The sequence below is a fragment of the Psittacula echo genome (genome assembly GCF_963264785.1).
Source record: "Psittacula echo genome assembly, chromosome: 5".
NCBI classification, from domain to species: domain Eukaryota; kingdom Metazoa; phylum Chordata; class Aves; order Psittaciformes; family Psittacidae; genus Psittacula; species Psittacula echo.
The window spans coordinates 90,042,404-90,060,866 of record NC_137739.1 but is presented as its reverse complement, the minus strand read 5'-3'; the positions used below and the strand labels follow the sequence as shown (position 1 = coordinate 90,060,866).

Here is an 18,463-nt window from a genome sequence, read left to right as displayed (position 1 = left end):
CACCGCTCTGAGCGGCCTTAACCGCCCCCACGGGTGGGTTTGACCCGCCCGAAGCTCCTTTTCCTGCCCTCACATCCCCCCAAGCAAGGGGAGAAACACCAAGGAGTACCAGCAGCAGAGCCCTGGTGCCACAGGGGTGCCACAGGGTTGCCAACAGGCTGGGATGGGGATCAGTGCGCAGTGCCCAGGCACACACAGCAGGGCACAGCAAAGAGCACACAGAGCTGGTCACACCGAGCGGCCTTTGCTGAGGACAAGGCCCCACACTCACGTTTTGTGTGGTTTTTGTCCCTTTTCCCCTCCCAGGTGATGCTGATCCAGCCCCAGGCGCCCACAGCTTCCCTGGGACCTGCCATCCCACCTTGAGGCAGTGACCTGCATCCTGCTCCTTCCAGCACAGCACCGAGAGCACGCAGATCCAGGCAGCAGCTCCCGGCGCTATTTCACCTTTCCCATTGCTACCAAAGGATTGTCCATTGGTGCTGCAGCGATGCCAGTCGCTCGGTGCACACCCCAGCTCCTGTGCTAACTGTGAGTGCTTGACAGCACAGAAGGACATGCTCCTCTGTGCCATAACGATTTGGGGCTGCTCCTCTTGATGGTGCTGCAAAGCCACCCTCAGGTAACAGCTCACTGCTGAGGTCCGGCTCTTGGTTGTTACAGCTTCAGTAAAGACACCCCAATGTTTTGTGCATTCACCTCGAGCTGGGGGTGTGGGGGGAGGATCTGCTCGCATTTGTATGCTGCAGAAAAGCACTGTAATATTACAGCTGTATTAAGCCTAAACCAAGATGAACAGATTAACTGAGCAGATGTCCAGGGCCTGAGGGGCTGGTGGCGGCTGAATGAGGAAGCCCCAGTGCTGACGGGTGTTTGATCCCGTGTCCCTGTGTGCTGCTGTTGTGGTTTGCTCACATGCTCAGTTCTTCCTTCTCTCTGATTTTGTGCTTCCTCAGCACGTTCACTGCAGTGCAGGGTTCTTTTGCAGCACACGCAGAGGTTACCCATCCTCACCCAGCTTTCCCAAGAGCTTCCCAGTGCTGTGCTTCAGGAACTGTGGCTGGTTCCCAAATGAGCCCCACACACAGAGGAACCCTCCGATGGAGCACACTGCCTGGCAGTGCTTGTGCAGATCCCTCTGCATGGGGAAGCCTTTGATCTGGTCACAGGCTGGCACCCAATGATGCCAATTACCACCCCAGCAGGACATGAGCATCCTCGGAGAAGCAGGGGGAGCCTGGAGGAATGCCTGGATAAGGAAGAGAAGGAGGAGAGGGCACAGAGTCCATGGGGTCTTATGGGTGCTGAATCCAAACACACAGCAGCACTGGGGTGGGGACTGGAGAGGGCACAACTTCAAGAACCTTTAACTTGACATTTCACGTTTAAAACCCCTGAGGTTAATTTTACATATACACATAGAACCCCTTGCATTGAATTCTAGAGGAATTCAAAGGATCAGAAACAAAAGCTCCAGTTCCTGCACTGCAGTTCCCTGAAGAAGTGCAGTTCCCACTTCCTGGGGTAACGTTGAGACTGGACTTTGGGGCAGCAGGTTCTCTACAGCTCCAGCACAACACCTGAGGGATCTGATCTTGGCACGTAGCCTTGCTAACGTGAGCACAAGGGAGAAACACTTCAGCAAGATTCTAAATCCAGAACTTTATTTACAACACTAGAAGCGAATGGAAAGAGCCAGGAGTTGCCAGATCTCCCCAGAGAAGCAGGAGAAAGAACCAAAGTCACTGCTGCCTCCCTTCTGCTGGCCTTCCCTGTGCTCTTCCCAAAGGTAGAAGCCAAAAGACACCCGGTCCAGCCAGGGCAGTGTCTGGGCACAGCCTGGTACAGGTGAACAAAGGACAACTCTGTCCCCTTACGGAGCTGGGTGAGTCCAAGGACAAGGGAATTCCTAACGGGTACAAGGAGAGGCCAAAGGAAACAACCCCCTCACTGGTGAACACGGGCTTGCTGGAGAGAAGGGCTGGAATGTCAGAGCTTCAGGTGGTTGGTGCAGGAACAGAAGTGAAGCAAATCAGCAGAGATTTTCACAAAGGAAACTCCAAACATGTGAGCAGTGGGTACAGAAACAGCCAGGATGGGACACAGCAGCTCTGCTCAGCTGCCTGGGACAGGAGCACTTACAACAGGCAGCAGAGGTTGGTTTATTTTACCTCCTTTCTCCCAACAGACACAGCACGTGACAGTTACAGAGCAATTACTTCAGTCATGGGCAGAGTGAAGTAACAGAGCTATGGAAGAACACAGCTGGGGCTGTGATGTGAGAGAGCAGCCCAGGAAAGGCTGGGAGGGTGATGGGAAGGTGCAGTCCCAGCTCCTGCATTCCCAGAGCCACGTGCAGCACCTCAGGAGAAGAAACTGGCACCATTGCGGGAACGATGGCTCTGAGACAGGACAGGAGGGATGTGCCACAAGCATTGCAGGCAGGATCCCAGAGCACTGTGACAGGCAAAGCCTGGGGTACCTCCTCCATGAAAGAAGAAACAAAGCCACTCCCTGATCCAATCCTTCCGTGACCTCCACCAGTGGCACCGTTCAGGAGTTTCACTTGATCTCAGCCTCTGCACAACATCTTCCCAAAGTGCTTCAGCACCGGAATACAACAACTGAACTGAACTGGACCTTTTGCCAGCAGGTTCTCTTTCCACTGATTTCAGAATTAAGGGAGTGTGTTTCTGGCTGTGTGGGAGGGACTGGAAGATACTGTATGTGTGCAAATGGAGGTGGCTTATGGGCTCTCGCCCTCCTTTCTTGCAGGGTTCATCCCGGGTGTTGCGCAGAAGGGGGATAAAGGTGACAGAGCTCACATTCAAATGAAGTTTTACTCCTCTGCAACAACTGGGAAGTATCAGGGTGCAGATCTGCTAATTTCGTTTCAAAGCAGAGCACACTTCATGTCACCCAGTGACCCCAGTGCTATCAATAGGCCACAGGGAAGCTGAGAGCAGGTATCAGCTGAGTGGCCACGCTGGAATGTCAGTCACACGTTCATGCTTCCAGACCCCCTCAATCAGCATCCTGAACTCTAGAGCTTCCAAAGCTCAGCTGGTTTATGGGTATCAGAGAGTCTCTGGAGCCACATCTCCTCACAAGCCTAGTACCGAGTGTCAAAAAGGGAGATAACACAAAAGCAGCCTTTAAAAATAGGCTGTGAGACGTGGCCAACGAGGCAAGAGATAAAGGTGTCAGCACTTAACAACATCAGGATGTGTTATACATGAGAATCTGTTTAGAACCACATAATTTTATAGAGGTGTCTGAGACCAGCAGAACAAGGAGGAGAAGCTGGTGGGCAGAAGTTATTTGGAAGGTCTGTCTGGAACACCTGATGGACTCCACCGTGGGGCAGACCCAGATGAGCAGTTCTGTCAGTCACTGTTTTCTGTCCTGTGAAACCCACAGAGCAGCTCAAGTCCCTGCCTTGGCCACCAGGTAGTAGAGGATGACGAACACCAGGATCAGCCCAGCTGAGACGGAGCAGAGCAGCCGCCGGTTCTCCCTGCCGGAGCGCGCCATGCTGGAGAAGCGCTTCACGCTGCCCGTCAGCAGCCCTGTCACACTCAGCAGGTCCGAGTCCTGGGGGCAGAGGACAGGCAGGTGGAGGCTTACAAACACAACAGATCAGAGTTAACAGCAACTCTACACGTGAAGCCTTCACCCACATAGGACGTTCCCTATGTGAAGCTGGGCCATCATACACACCGGGGTGTGCTCCCAAGCACAGAAGGTGTGATCTCCTGCCATCCCTCTATTCTCCCCTCAGCATGGGGTGGCATTCATATGCAGCTCTGCCAGAGGGGGGCAAACAGCTCTCAAGCTAATGCAGTTCGGGCAGTTTCATTTTGACTTTTGGTCTGGTTTTCCTTATCCACAAACTCCTAAGAGCTTCTGCTTGTGCTGCTCCTGAAATGCTTCAAAGTCTCTGTAACAGCACAGTTTTATGCTGTTCAAAGACTTCTCCTTTAAGGTCTTTTGCCATGCCACCTTTTACTCTGATTCTCCATTCTGCTGGTTATCAGGCAGAGAAAACATCTGTTTCAGACACTCCAACACTCTCAGCAGACACTGCTATTACACAGCTACAAGCTGAGCTTTGACTCAACTGGTTTCAACACTACAATTATCTGCTCTCTCGCTTCCGCACACCAGCTCTCCACGTCGGGCTCAGGCAGAAAAGGTGCTCCAAGCACCAGTGTTATGGTGCTGATCAACGCAAACCTCTGCCTGGATTCCCTTCCTTCATGAACTGCCTTTCTCCTAAAAAGCCTCAGCAGATGACCCCTCTGCTCCAGGGATGTGCTAGCCTGGCCTGGCCCCAGTGCACTGGGATCTTCCATCACCAACCAAAGCTTAAGAGGCAGATGACTGGAAAGGGAATTTGGTTTCACTGGTGGCATGTGTCAGAAAGAAAACACAACAGGGCCCTGACCAGCACCAAAAATCACAGGGGCAGCTGAGGAACAGGCCTATCTCCAGGAGGCAGCTCTTCAACCCTGGGAAGGAGGTGATCTCCCCCTGTATTTCTCCATCAGTCTATCCAGATGCTGGATACCAACCCCGTCACCCCCTTGGACAAAGTGACACTGCCAGCAGTGAAGTGCCTGATGGTTGCGTACAAAGAAATCCACTGGGACCGGGTTCAGTTACATTCCTGGTTTGCCAAACCGAGTGTGGGATCTAACTCTGCTGTTAACCTGGAGCTGCTGTTCACTGAGAGCCAGCACACAAAGGCCACTTTCTACACGTCACCGGTTCCTTACCATGCCATCCAGGTAACGGTTCTGCTCCTCCGCGTCTTTGTCGATGTCCAGCGCCAGCTACACAGGGATGAAACAGGGATTAACAACCTTCAGTGCACAGAGAACCGGACGCACGTGGTGCTGGTTAAACTGAAATGCACGTCAGAAAAGCAAGCCCCAGCTTTCCCCCTCCACACACAGAGGCTTGCTCCATCCAGGAAACAAGATTCTCACTTCGGGTTTGCGTTGTTGAACTTTTTCAGCTCTGAGAATAAAGCTGGGCTGCCCAAAACAGTCACATCTGTAAATGGGGACACAACAGCAGGCACCGAGTCCTCCCTTCTATAAGGCGAGTCATTGGCTTCTATTAAGCTCTAAGTTGAAGTGCTTGATATTAGTAGGAGCAAAGCAGCTCTAAGAACACCACTTACAAGGTGTATTTTTCAGAACTGCTTTATGTGCCTGTTTATTGTGACCTTTTCCCTGAGGAGCTGTGCTTTACTACCCCCTGTGCAGCTTTGATGTGCCTCTGTGCCCAAAACTCCTTCCCTGCGTGCTGCGACAACCACACCATTCTCTTTGGATGCTGTTGCTAAACCTCAGAAGGGAAGCGGCAATTCACAGATATCCCTGGCGTTTCGCAAGGGAGGTTAAGGCACAGCTCAGGGCCATGACACACAGGGAGCCTCTGTGGTGGCCACGGCCTGCACCCCAGGCACAACGGGATACCGGATGCTCCGTCCTGCCTCCACCGCGGCGCACCGGGCACTCACCGCCTTGAGCCGGGTGACCTTGCCGGCCAGGCCCTCCGCCATGCGCTTGTTCTCCGTGTCCAGCACATCCTCGGTACCGGCGCTCGGACCTGGGGCGGGGAAGAGGCGGCTGAGCCCCACCCGCTGTTTGCTCACCCGACGTGGCGGGCGCGCCCCAACGGGCTCGCTGCCCCCCGAGGCCTCCGCTGGCCACAGGAGCCGCTGCCCCCCCCCACCGCGGGGTCTTTGCCACGGGACGATCCCGAGCTCCTTTTGCCCAAACTACAGCGAACTTGCCCCAAACAGGCAGGGGCAGGATCCCAGCACCCTGCCCCGAGCCGACCGGCTCCGGCAGCGCCGGGGGCTTCGTGCCCAGCGCGGGGCTGGCTGAAGCCGCTCACACCGGGGCTCTTCCCACCCTCGGCCCTTCCGGGGCTCCCCTGGCCTGGGCCCTCCGGAGGCTCCCGGCAACCGGGCCCCGGCCTGAAGCGGCTCCCGAATGACGGCGGGGCCGATCCCGACCTCGATCCCTTCCCCTCCCGCCCCATGCCCGGCGATGGGACCCCGGCGGCAGCACCAGGAACCCTCCGCTACCCCCCGGCCCTCACCTCGGCCCCACTCCGCCATGGCGCCCGCTGGTCCCGCCCCGCCGGGCGGAGCCGCGCCGGGCCCACAAAATGTCCGCCCCCCTCCGCCCGCTCGGCGCGGTCTCGTGCGCTGCGGCGGGGAGCGGAGTGGGCCCGGGGCACTGCGATCGCCGCTCTGGGCCGGGCCCGGGAGGGGAGCGCGGCCGGGGGAGGGCCGCGGCCAGGAAATGAGGCAGGAAGCCGGGGCGGCGGGAGGAAGGTAACGGCGCTTCCCTCCGCCCCTGCTCGCCGCAGCCCCTCTCCTGCCGGGCGGCGGCCGCAGAGCCCCAGCCCCGGGGGTCGGTCCCGGCTCCGAGGGACTCCGAGCCGCAGGTACCGGCAGCGCCCGGCCCGGCCGTTGGGGGGGAAACGGAGCTTGAGGGGCCGGGGACGGCGCGGAACGAGGCGGGGGGAGGTAGCGGGGAGGCGGCAGCTGCGGGGTGGAACGTGGCCGGGGCGGCCACCGGCTCCTGCCTTGCCCCGCAGAGCTGGGGCTGGCCCCGGGCCCAGCCCCTCCGCGGGTGCGGTTCTGTGCCGAGCCCCCCGAGAGACCCCCGCTTCCCGCAGCTCTGCGCTGCCGAAGGGCGGGACCTGCCCTCGGTCCCCAGGCACCTCCGTGGATGCGTGAGGCAGGAGGGTGGCCCCTGTGGGCGCCCCAGAGCCCGGCGCTGTCTGCACAGGGCCCGGCGCAGCACGGGGGGCTGCGATCGGTGCTTGCCGTGCTGCAGAGCGCGGTACATGGCTGCGCGGGGTCTAACCGGGGATCCGTGCTCACCGATGTGCTCGGAGCCGCACTGTGGCCTTGCTTCCCCGCACTGTGGCCTTGCAGGGCTCTGTGAGCTGCTGAACTCGTGCTGCGCCTAAAATAATCCCATCGTCTCTATGCGCATCTGCTCATTGACATGGCCATCGGGAGGCACGGTGCTGGTACAGAGGAGCTGCCAAGGCCGGCCCCGTACGTGTGTTCTGGCAGCCTGTGCCTGATGCACACACACAGCCCGTCCCTGCGCTGACTGTGCCAGGCAGCAAAACCCCAGGGATCGACTGCCACAAGCCCCGGACCGAGGCTTTCTCTTCACCACCCTCCAAGGTGGCTCTGCCTGGGGCCGGGGGATGCTCTCCCGGCTTTCCGCTCCACGGGAATGCTTCTGGATGTTGCACTGTGTTCTTGCTCCTGTGCAGCGATAGGAATCAGGGCAGCCGGAGGAGGAGGGGGCAGAGAGCTATTTCAGGGAGCCACTGTTATCTGCTCTGTGTTAATCCCGGGCTGGGAAGGGGGAAGGCTTTCCCCGGGTGCTTTACTGGCTGGGCATGCATTAAACGTTGAAAAGCAAAGAGAAAGAAGAGGATTAGAGGGCAAGGGAGGGAGCTGGCTGCTGGTGGCCCTGGGTTATCCATCTGCTCTGCCTTTATGGGTGCAGCAGTGTGAGCAATCTCACCTGCGGCTTCCCTCTGGTTTGTCCTCTTCCTCCTTCCTTTCCCCACCCTTCTCCCTCTCGGCTCTCGTGTATCCAGGTCCTTCCGCGTCGCTGTTACCAAAGCTGGGGAGCTCCCGGTTCACCTCCTGCTGAGCTGAGGAGATAATGGAGCTCAGGGCCGTGGTGGCCACGCTGGAGAGCGGGGAGCAGGACTCCGTGCTCAAGGTGCTTCAGGTCTACAACCGGGAGGTGAGTGAGGTCCCAGCCTCTCCTGCAGTGGGGTTCTGTGCCACCGCCTGTCCCCGGCTGTCCCCTCGGAGCACATCTGCCTGCGTGTTACTGCCAGGAGCATGGACGGGCTGCTGTGGTTTTACCTGCAGATGGGCTATTGCCTGATGTTCTGCTGCGGAGCAGCCTCTCGTTACCTTGGTTCCTTTGTATATTGCAAGTAAAGCGTGGAGAAGGGGTTATTCTTGTAATTACTGTTATTGAGCTATCAGGTAAAACCTGGAGGGAAATCTGGGTGCAGACCAAGCAGGAGAAGCCTTTATGTTAAGGCAGGGTTTGGAGGTGAGGTGTGGGGCCTGGGGAGGAGCTGCAGGTGAAGCGGTTGTGATTTGCAAGTTAAAGGTCACAGGAGGACAGGGATGGGGCTGCTGGAGCCAGGTGCAGGTGCCTGCTCTGAACTGGGGGTGAGAAGTCAGTAAGGAATAGAGAACATAAAAGCAGGAAACTGCCCCATCCCTGGCAGTGTTCAAGGCCAGGTTGGACACAGGGGCTTGGAGCAAGCTGCTCCAGTGGAAGGGGTCCCTGCCCGTGGCAGGGGTTGGAGCTGGGTGAGCTTTAAGCTCCCTTCCAACCCAAACCATCTGGCAGTCTAAGAACGGTTGGGAAGCAGAGGGGGGAGCGTTTTGAGCTTTCAAGTGGCACAAGGTGATGAGTGGGGGTAAATCCCGTCCCAAATAGACTCTGGTTGTCAGGGAAATCTCCCTCAGGGTTCCCACCGGGGCAGGGTGCCCTGCAGAGCTCTGTGACTCAGCCTGCACCACCCCGAGGAGGAGGGCAGCAGCGGGGAGGACCGGGAGCACTGTGCACGGGTATGCAGGGGAGAGTGCGGCTCTTCCCAGCTTTGAAACGGGGGAGATGTGGCTAAGAAGGAGCAGGTCCCTCCTGGGCGTTGCTCCATAGGAGTAACATCACCTGCTCCAGGTGTAACGCTGGAGGAGCTGGAAGCGCAGCCGGAGTTCCGTGTGTGGCCAGCCTGAGGTACCAGACACGGGGTTTTCTGTTGTCCTTTGCTGGTGCTGCAGTGTCGGAACCTGTGAGGGTGGCAGTGGTTCTGCTGGGCTGTCTGGAGCAGTCAGAGGGGACTGTGACGCTGCAGATGAACTGAGCAACCTCCTTGCCTCATTTTTACTGTAAAGTTGGTGGTGCTGCACTCTCTTTGTGGGATATGTTTGAATTCACTGTTGCAGACTCAGTCAGTCGTTGATTGCCAGGAGTAAACTACAGCTAAAGCAAAGCCACAGGTGTGGCAAAACAGGCACGAGTGGGGCTCCAGGAGTGTGCCAGGAGGATGCAGTGGGAGAGCACAAGTGCCCTGGTTGCCTGCAGAGCACATCAGCTCCAGGACTGGACCCCCAGTTCCTCAGAGTGAGGGGCAGCACGAGAGGGCACCCTGTGAAGGCTGGAGGCTCTGCAGGCAGCCTGTTGGTGTTGTATTAACCACCACGGCTTGTTCTAGGCTGGCAAGACCAAAGCCATCCCTAGGACCTTGGTGCCTGGGACCTGGTTAAGCCACACACTGGATCTTGTGCTGTTAAGCAGCCAGGAATCGGCAGCGCATTAAAAAGGTGGCAGGAGAGACTGCGCTTGTGGAATGAGGGAGTCAGGGGGCACCCATGATCTCCAGAGCCGCGGGCAGCCAGTCCTGGGCTGAAGGAAGGCAATGGGCAGCTCATAACGTGGTAAACAGAGGAGGAGATGAGCTCAGCCCTTGAGACCCTGGATGGGATACCCAGGAATTGCCATCCCTCAAGAGAGAATGCAGAGTGTAAGGATGCCTGGTTGTGGTGATCACTGCTCCTGAGCAGCTCCGCAGGGGAGAGTGGTGTCAGCCAAAGGTGGCAGCTGGTCAAGGAAAGGGACATGCTGAAGGCGGGGAGATCAGGTCTCTTGTGCTTAAAGAATGGGACCTGAGTCACCCCAAGGGTCTGTTTGCAGGTAACAAGAAGTGCTTTCTGTTGGTCAGGAGGAGGAACAGTAAATGTCAAGGGGAGAAACTTGTAGGCACAGCTCGGTGGTGTCGCTGAGCAGAGAATTGTGGCTGTTGTGGGATAAGAAGCTCTTCCCTGGGAGGATGCTGAGGCGCTGGCCCAAGGTGCCCAGAGAAGCTGTGGCTGCCCCATCCCTGGCAGTGTTCAAGGCCAGGTTGGACACAGGGGCTTGGAGCAAGCTGCTCCAGTGGAAGGGGTCCCTGCCCGTGGCAGGGGTTGGAACTGGAGGAGCTTTAAGATGGTGTCGTGGTTTAAGCCCAGCCATAAATCAGAACCACACGCTTCCAACCCAAACCAGGCTGGGATTCTGATTTCTGAATCCTCTTTCCTCCAATGCCTGGGCTGTTTGAATCTCTTCTATTTCACAGACAGAGGTCCTCTGAGCACTGATTCCCTGCCTCTGCTGAGGGCTGCTCTTGAGGGGGGTGCTTGCTTTTGGGCAGTTTGGTTTCAGACCTGCCCTGCCCAGGGCAATGGGTTTGTGTGTTTCTAACCTGTTCCTTATTTTCCTTGGTTTTGTTCTCCCCCACAGAAATCTCAATGCTTCACCTTTGACGATGAGGAGCGGGAAGAGAGGAAGGTGAGCACAGGCTTTGCTGTCTTCCTCTGGCTGGGTGTGCGAATGTGCTGCTGTTGGTACTCCTGTGCAGCAGGTTTGGTGCTGGCAGCTCCATGGGGAAGGAAAGGAGCGTTTTCATGAGCTTGGTGAGGGAATGGTGTGCTCAGAGCACCTGCCTGGCTGCTCCCATCAGTAGGTGGTGGTTTAAGATGAAGGTCAGCATCCTTCCAGCATCAGCAAGCCCTCTGGGTCCTGCAGTGCGTGTAGTCCCAGCCATGGGTGTGTAAGAGGTGTGATCCTCTGTGGCATGGCTCTGCCAGGCCAAGGCCACAGCAGCATGCAGGGCTTCAGAGGGGTTACGTGAGGCAGCTGCAGGCTTTGGCTGAGGCTCTGTATTAACAGATGCTTTGAGCTGCTGTAATCTGGCCCTCAGTGGAAGGAAACTCTCCTGCCTGTTCATTTCTGCTCTTGCTAGGGCAGACCTGTGCATGGCTGCACATGGCTGATGGGCTCCTCTGCATCAATAAGTCAGTTTTTCCTGACAGAGCCTGGATTATTTTCCATCTGGTCCAGTCCATTGGTTGGTTGTGGCAACACCTGTGTTAGCACAGCAAGTGTGGACCATGCAGCCATGGTAGAGCACAGGACCCCTCTTGTCTGTCAGCTAATGCAGGGTGCAGCTTTTCCAGGTACAGCCAGATGCACAGGACCAGATGTCCCAGCATCCAAGCTCTCTGCCCTGCTTGGGCTGGGACAGTGACAGTCATACAGGCTGAGAATTGGGGCACAGCCTTGGGGTGCTCCACTTTTGTGGTGTAAGTCATGAAGCACAGATTGAGCATCACCATCTAGCTCCTGGTGCTCAGTTCTTGGAAGGGTTTAGCCCTGGGAATGCTCTCCAAGATCTCTTTAACCTGAGTCTAAAATTCATTCCTTCCCTCAGTCCTTTTATCATCACCACGTCCAGCTGGGGCTGTGTTAAGGCAGTGACTCCGAGTGCGAAACCTTGTTGTGGTCTCGGGTTCCTTCCCCCTAGTGCTGTGCATGGAAAGGCATGTGCTCTGGTGTTACATTAGAGATGCACTGAGACCTGACCTTGCCAAGGTGTCAGTGTCAGTGCCATGGGTGCCTGGTGTAACATGAGGCGTTGCTACACGTGGCTCAAGCCAGGTTGTGCCCCGTGTGTGGAGTTCCCTTTGCTCCTCCTCGTGCCTTGCTCGCTGGCACACGCGGTGCTGTTACCTGCAAGGGTTTGATTCTCTGCTCTTGAGAATGGGTGTTAGTGGAGCTCTGCCAGCCTGTCCCTGCAGAGGATCTGGGCTAGTAGGGCTCCAGACAGCGCTGAGATAATGCTTATTTCAATCTCCTGAGGTCTTATCACCTCCTTTCCGAGGGCATCAGGTGCTGCTCTCATCTCACTTAGGTCCATTCCCCTCCCTTGGTGATTTCTGATGCACCTCTCAGCCTTGTCAAGTCTGTTTCTGGAGCACCCAGAGCAGATGCCTCCATAACCTGAAGGTTCTGGGTGGGAGCGGAGAGCTGCTGTTCAGTTGGTTGTTAGTCCTCAGTGAAGCCTTAAGGGATGCTTCTGCTCTGTCCTCTCTTTGCTTAATGCAGCTGTTAAGTAAACCCCGTTACCCTGAATCATCCTCACCACAGGTGAAGCTGCAACATGGGGTAGTAGCAGTTGTCTGTTCATCCTCCCGCCTTGCATCTGGTACCCTCTCCTGGCCACTCTTTGTTTCGTGCTTGAACTGGGGCAGGATCAGATGCCAGAGCCAAACACTTGCTGGGTGCACCCCTGAAGCAGAGCCGTCAGCAGGCCCGTCTCTAGATGATGCTCCCATCTCCCAGGGCAGTGTTACAGGGTGTGGGAGCCCTGTCAATGGCAGAGCATGAGGCATTCCTTGGTTCCTTGTTCCCAACGGCACAGAAAATGGCCCAGCTGCTGATCAGGTTCCTGGAAAGAGAGCTGCAGCCGTCCTGCCAGGTCACCTGCCTGGAGAGCATCCGCATCCTGTCCCGCGACAAGTACTGCCTGGAGCCCTTCACCACCAAGGATGGGCTGCGGACCCTCTCCAGGCACGCGGGCATCGATTACTCCGAGGAGCTCATCCGGGAGGTCCCTGACTTGGACGTGATCCTGGAGTCCCTCAAGTGTCTCTGCAACATCGTGTTCAGCAGCCCGCGGGCGCAGGAGCTGGCGGCCGAGGCACGGCTCATGGTGGGCCTGGCCAGGCGCATCAAGCTCTACAACGAGAGGAGCCTTCCCCACGAGGTGAAGTTCTTCGACCTGCGGCTGCTGTTCCTGCTGACAGCGCTGCGGGTGGACACGCGGCAGCAGCTGGCCCAGCAGCTCCGCGGCGTCAGCCTCATGGCAGATACCCTGGAGCTCACCCTCGGGGTGAAGTGGATGGACCCCTACGAAGTTGCCACCGAGGAGGGGCTTCTCCCACCTTTGCCTCGGCAGGAGACAGAGCGTGCCATGGAGATCCTCAAAGTGCTCTTCAACATCACCTTCGACTCCAGCAAGAGGGAGGTGGATGAGGTGAGTCCTGGGTGTCCCCCCATCCGTGTGCCTGTCTCCAGTCTGGGTTTCACTGCTGCCCTTCTCCTCACTTGCACGTCCTCTGTTACAAACTGGCCCTCGTGCAGCCCCTGGTACACAGAGAGGTGGCAGGAGCCTCATGTGTCAGCTTCCTCCCTCGAGCACTGCCTCTGTCCAGTGCATTAGTGACACTTCAGACTTTCAGAGCATTGCAGTTTACAGTTGGGTGTTTCCCTTCCTAATGACACGATTCACTGCTCAGGGGCAGAGCAGGCACCCCAGTAACTCACTTCTGAGCCTGGCCTGTGCTCCTTCACTTTCTGGACCAGGTCAAGGTAGGGTGTGATGGAGAACACCTCTGGCTAATGCATGGGGCTCATTTGGGGCTACTTCCAGCCTTTGGCTCAGTGTCCCAGAGCGAGGGGAAAGGTATTGCGCTGCAGGGAATCTGTGAATCATCCTGAAAGGAGAATTGGAGTCTGCTTTCACGTGAGCCAGGCTGCTGGATGGGGCTGTGGGCGCAGGGTAGGCTCTGGGATGTGGAGGATCCCTTTCCTCATGCAGGGTTCCATTCTCTGTTTGGTGGCAGGAGGATGCTGCTTTGTACCGGCACCTGGGGGCCCTCCTGCGCCACTGCCTCATGATCTCTGCTGATGGAGAGGACAGGACAGAGGAGTTCCACAGGTCTGTTTAAGCAGTTAGTCACCATCTCACTAGCAGCAGGTCTCCTAAGGCAGATCCTGCCTGACTTTGGCTTTAGCATCCTCTGCTTGTGTGATGATTGCTGAGATCACTGTGATGAGCAGGTCAGACACCAGAGCAGGTACCTTTGGTCCAGTCTGAGGCTCCTCCATCCAAACTAGCCCTGTCCTTCCTGCAGGCACCTCGTCTGTGCTGCCACCACAGAGAGGAGCGTGTTGTGTTCTCCCAGCCTGCCTGAGGGCTGTGTTCCATCCCCTTCCATCCCCTGCCTCTGACCTGCTCAAGTGCCACCACTTCAGCGACCTTTGCCAGAGCAGATGTTTGGTGCTTTGATCAGAGCCCGTGGTATGCCAGTCTCTTAAGCCAGGCTGAGGAGTTGCCTGTAGCACATCACTGAGCATTACTGGCCCAGGGGTGTCAGCTCTGAGCTGGTGACACCGGCCTCAGTCAGGAACCCTGAGCAATGCACTGAATGGCTATTGGGGTGAGAAGGAGTGATAGTGATACAGCAGGAGACCCTGGAGGAGGACCTGCTTGGCCTCGGTGTCAGGATCCGTGGTTTCTCAGCTGTCAGTAAATTCTCTTTAGACTCCCAGAACATAGTTCAACTACCCCAAAAGCAGTTTAATTTATCCCCTCTCAGTGGTGTGAGGAGCCTGGGATGCAGTCCAGCTTGGATCTCAGGGTCCTCTCACTGCTGGAAGTTAGCGATGAGCCTCCATCTCTGGAGAGCTGAGGAACTTCCGTGAGCAAAGCCCCGTGACTGCGTTCTCTTCTCCGTTACTTGTCCAGCCACACAGTTAACCTGCTGGGCAACCTGCCCCTGAAGTGTCTGGATGTGCTCCTCACCCCCAAAGTGCGGCCCGGCTCCCTGGAGTACATGGGTGTCAACATGGATGCAGTCAGCATCCTGCTGGACTTCCTGGAGCGCCGCCTGGACCGGGTGAGTTGTGAGGCTGCTTCCCTGCTCACTTGCAGCAGCTCTCTGCAGGGCACCTTTCCTGCAGCCTGGGAAGGCCCCGGGCCACCGCCACAGCACACGGGTGGTTTGGAGATAGCTCTTTATGGAAGGGGCAGTTTTTAACAGAGGCCAAACTTGGGGTTGGTGGGGCTATAACAGTGTCTGTAGACTGAGAAAGTGACTGTGTCATCACTTGGTGGGCTGCAGGCAGTGAGGCTGGTTGAGCAGCAGGGGATTAGCTGCGTTGATGGGAAATGGGTTCTGTTTCAGTCAGCTCAGTAGTGACCTGGTGAGCAGCTTCTGAAGCCTCAGTTTGTGTTGGCTTCAAGCCAGCTGTGGTTTCAGCCTCTGGAGTTCTTCCAAAGGGCCTTCACATTTTACCACTGCACTTCTCCACCCGGGACGCCCCATAAGTATTTCTAGCAGCTAGAAGCTGCTGTGCTACGGAGCAGGGCTCAGAAAGCTGTGGGTCTGGGGAGTGGGAGCGGTGGAACTCCTGTGCAGAGGCTGGGAGCTTTGATGTCCAGCTGTTTCCCCGATGCCTGCACTCGCGTTCTCCACCACAAGCCAGAGGAGTTGAGCTCAGTGTGACTCACGTGGTGCCTCTGCAGGGACACAAGCTGAAGGAGAGCCTGACCCCAGTGCTGAACCTGCTGACGGAGAGCGCCCGCGTCCACCGCCAGACCAGGAAGTTCCTGAAGGCAAAGGTGCGCTGAGGCTCAGCCACCAGCTGAGGGATGCTGCTCCCAGGAGAGAGGAGACCAGGGAACAGCTGGTCACTGCCACCCTCCCAGCAGGCCCCCCTTCTCTGCTGGGCTCTGGTCTGTGGTGGTTGAGGCCCCTGGTACCCACGGTGCTTTGTCCATGTCTCTGGGCATTGTTCCTTGTAGCTGACCCACACGTGCATTGTCCCCTCCTGACCTGGTCCAGCCCCACTGATCCCCCTGCCTGTGGCCCCGCAGGTGCTGCCTCCGCTGCGGGACGTGAGGAACCGGCCGGAGGTGGGGAACGCGCTGCGGAACAAGCTGGTGCGGCTCATGACCCACATCGACACGGACGTGAAGCACTGCGCCGCAGAGTTCCTCTTCGTGCTCTGCAAGGAGAGTGGTGAGGAGCTGCCCTAGGACAGGGAGCGTGGGGTGGGCGACCCTCTGCATCCAACGGGAACCTCTGTTCCCATGGCCCGGATACACTGCGTAGGAGGAAGTGGAAAGTATCCCAGTGCTCTGTGGGGAGGCGTTGCTGTGTCTCATGCCAGCGGTGAGTGAGGAGCTGTGCTGGAGGAAACCCCACCGCCCTGTTCAGACCCTCACCCATGGGTGTTGTACTGCCCTTCCTGGTGCAGAGTGGGAGTCTGTTGCCTGACAGAGCCCAAAGGAGTGTTGGCATCTCCGGGTCTCCATGGCCTTGCTCCGGTCTTGCTGTTGGGGCACCCACAGGGGCAGATGGGCAGGAGCAGCAGAGGGAAGCACAGGGTGGTTGGTGTCTCCCTTTGGCGGCAGCAGCAAAGGGAAGCACAGGGTGGTTGGTGTCTCCCTTTGGTGCAGCAAAGGGAAGCACAGGGTGGTTGGTGTCTCCCTTTGGTGCAGCAAAGGGAAGCACAGGGTGGTTGGTGTCTCCCTTTGGTGCAGCAGAGGGAAGCACAGGGTGGTTGGTGTCTCCCTTTGGTGCAGCAGAGGGAAGCACAGGGTGGTTGGTGTCTCCCTCTCCCGCAGTGTCCCGGTTTGTGAAGTACACGGGCTATGGGAATGCCGCCGGGCTGCTGGCAGCACGAGGCCTCATGGCCGGGGGCCGGGAAGAGGGAGAGTACTCGGAAGATGAGGACACAGACACGGAGGAGTACAAAGAGGCAAAGCCCAAGTAAGAAGCCTGTTCCCTGCCCAGAGCCCCCCTGTTCCTGCACCACCTCCCACTCCCGCTCTGTCCCTTTCTTCATCTGTTCTCTGCCATCTCCCTTGTCCTGCTCTTCCACAGGCACTATGTGTAGGACATGCAGGAAGCAGCAGCACCACATTGCACTGTGCACATTGCACTGTGCCAACCCTGGGGGCTGGCAGCACTTACAGGCAGTTTTGACACTGTGCTCCTCTGCTCAGTAGAACCCAGGTCCTCAAAGAGCCCTTTGGTCACTGCTCTGCTTTTCCTCCTCCTCTGCCCTGACCTTGCTCTTCTTGCAGCATTAACCCCGTGACGGGCCGAGTCGAGGAGAAACTGCCCAACCCCATGGAAGGGATGACTGAGGAGCAGAAGGAATATGAGGCCATGAAGTTAGTGAACATGTTTGACAAGCTGTCCAGGTACCAGAAAGCTCTGTCTGTTCATGTCTGCGTTAGCACCTGTGTGTCCGTGATCTGCATTTGCCACAGGCCTTTCTAAGGCCACCACTGACTGAAGGGAGGTGAGGGGGAGTGGGAGATCCATGGGGAAGTGCTTCCTTGAGCTGGGCCCCACTGGTGCAGGGGGAGGCACCCCCAGCCCCACACACACCTGGCATGATGGCGTGCTGTGAAATCCCTCCATGTGCCTGTGTTTCCAAGCACTGAGCCTGTTCCAGGGACCCTGAGCATGGAACACTTGTGCTCCCAGCCATCCCCTCACCGTGCTGAGGGCTTTATGGCCAGAACTGTCCCCTGCTTCTCAAAAGGGATTCTTGGTGGTGGCCTGGGGTCGTTCTGGGCTTCTTGGGGCAGGCCCCATGTTTCTGCTGTAGCCCATGTCCGTTTCCATGCTGGCTGCTGCAGCCCGGTGTTTCCTTTCCCCTGTCCCTGGCTGCAGAGAGCAGGTGATCCAGCCCATGGGCATCACACCGGGCGGCAGCCTGGCACCCATGCACAGCGCCCTGCGCGATGCCGCTGAGGACAGGTCCTCCTCCGACTCGGACCTGGGGTTGGACTGAGCTGGGAGCTCCCCCTGCTGCACCAGAGGTTGGTGCTGGTCCAGGACCCTCCCTGCAGGATCTGGATCCAGCATGGACCCCTCACAGGAGCACCTCCTGCCTCTTCCCAGCTCCACACCTGCTGCCCGAGGCCTGGCTCCACCTTGAGGATTCCCCACTCCAAACTTTTCCAGGACTTCCCAGTAGGATGTTTTTAATTCAGGATATCTGGAAGGAATGGGGTGGGGGAGGATCTTGGTCCCACCGTCGGGGTTCAGCAGCCTACAGAGCATCGTGTGCGTGTGCGGCACTGTCAGCATGCATGGGAACGTGTGCCCAGCCCGGGGGGGAGCCGCTCCCTGGGATCACGGGTGGGAATGGGGGCTGCAGGAGCAGGGGTGAGTGGTGGCTCACAGCAGTTCCGGGGGGCAGCCTGTGGGGTGCAGCCATGGCCCTGCAGGCAGCTCTGTGTGTATGTGATGGTGTCTGTGCACATCAGGAGAGCGTGGTTGCGTGAGTGTAATGAGTGAGGGCAGCAGCAGCGGGGGCACGGCAGGGAGCAGGTAAAGCCTTTGTGTGAAGCTTCCAGCATTCCCATTGCCCACATTCCCGTGCAGTTCTCACCCACATGAGCAGCACACCTGCGCTGGCTGGGAGCACGCTGGCACTGTGCAGTGTTCCTGTTACCTCCCAGCTCAGTCTCTGCCATGGGCCTTTCCCCATCCTGAGCTTCCCAAAGGGAAGGCCAGACTGTGCTTTGTGTGCTGCCCTCGCCTGCCTTGGCTTCCCCAGGGCCAGCCGGGGCTGGTGCCTGTCCTGCCCCTCGCTGTGGCTTTAGGTCTGTCTCGTTCTGGTTGGTTTTATTTCTTTTTAAAGAGAACTATTTTAAAGGAAACCTTTTAGTCCGTGTCACGTCCCAGCGATCCCGAACTCCCTGTCACGAGTAGGAATGCAGAAGTGATGCTGGAATAAAGAAACCACAATGAGCT

The 18,463-nt window shown here is 57.6% G+C and overlaps 2 protein-coding genes across 4 annotated transcripts; one reads left to right on the top strand and one right to left on the bottom strand.

Moving 5' to 3' along the window:
- Positions 1-1,805: 1,805 nt before the first annotated feature.
- BET1L (Bet1 golgi vesicular membrane trafficking protein like) lies at positions 1,806-6,149 on the bottom strand. The gene is made up of 4 exons (XM_080617940.1): positions 6,118-6,149; positions 5,531-5,619; positions 4,779-4,835; positions 1,806-3,594 (listed from the first exon to the last, which is right to left on the bottom strand). Exons 1-4 carry the CDS (start codon positions 6,134-6,136, stop codon positions 3,427-3,429), a joined length of 333 nt encoding a protein of 110 aa, XP_080474066.1. The 5' UTR covers positions 6,137-6,149; the 3' UTR covers positions 1,806-3,426.
- A 104-nt stretch (positions 6,150-6,253) lies between these two features.
- On the top strand, positions 6,254-18,415 carry RIC8A (RIC8 guanine nucleotide exchange factor A). Of its 3 annotated transcripts, XM_080617563.1 has the most exons (12): positions 6,254-6,468; positions 7,651-7,802; positions 10,362-10,409; positions 12,322-12,936; positions 13,526-13,620; positions 14,431-14,581; positions 15,211-15,306; positions 15,562-15,706; positions 16,315-16,459; positions 16,777-16,896; positions 17,375-17,523; positions 17,606-17,624. In XM_080617563.1, the coding sequence occupies exons 2-11, from the start codon at positions 7,719-7,721 to the stop codon at positions 17,493-17,495; spliced, it is 1,620 nt and encodes a 539-aa protein (XP_080473689.1). In that variant the 5' UTR covers positions 6,254-6,468; positions 7,651-7,718; the 3' UTR covers positions 17,496-17,523; positions 17,606-17,624. The 3 variants fall into 3 exon arrangements, with proteins under 3 accessions (XP_080473689.1, XP_080473688.1, XP_080473690.1); XM_080617562.1 differs by having other exon boundaries at positions 17,375-18,415; XM_080617564.1 differs by lacking the exon at positions 6,254-6,468 and having other exon boundaries at positions 7,751-7,802; positions 12,048-12,936; positions 17,375-18,415.
- Positions 18,416-18,463: the final 48 nt, after the last annotated feature.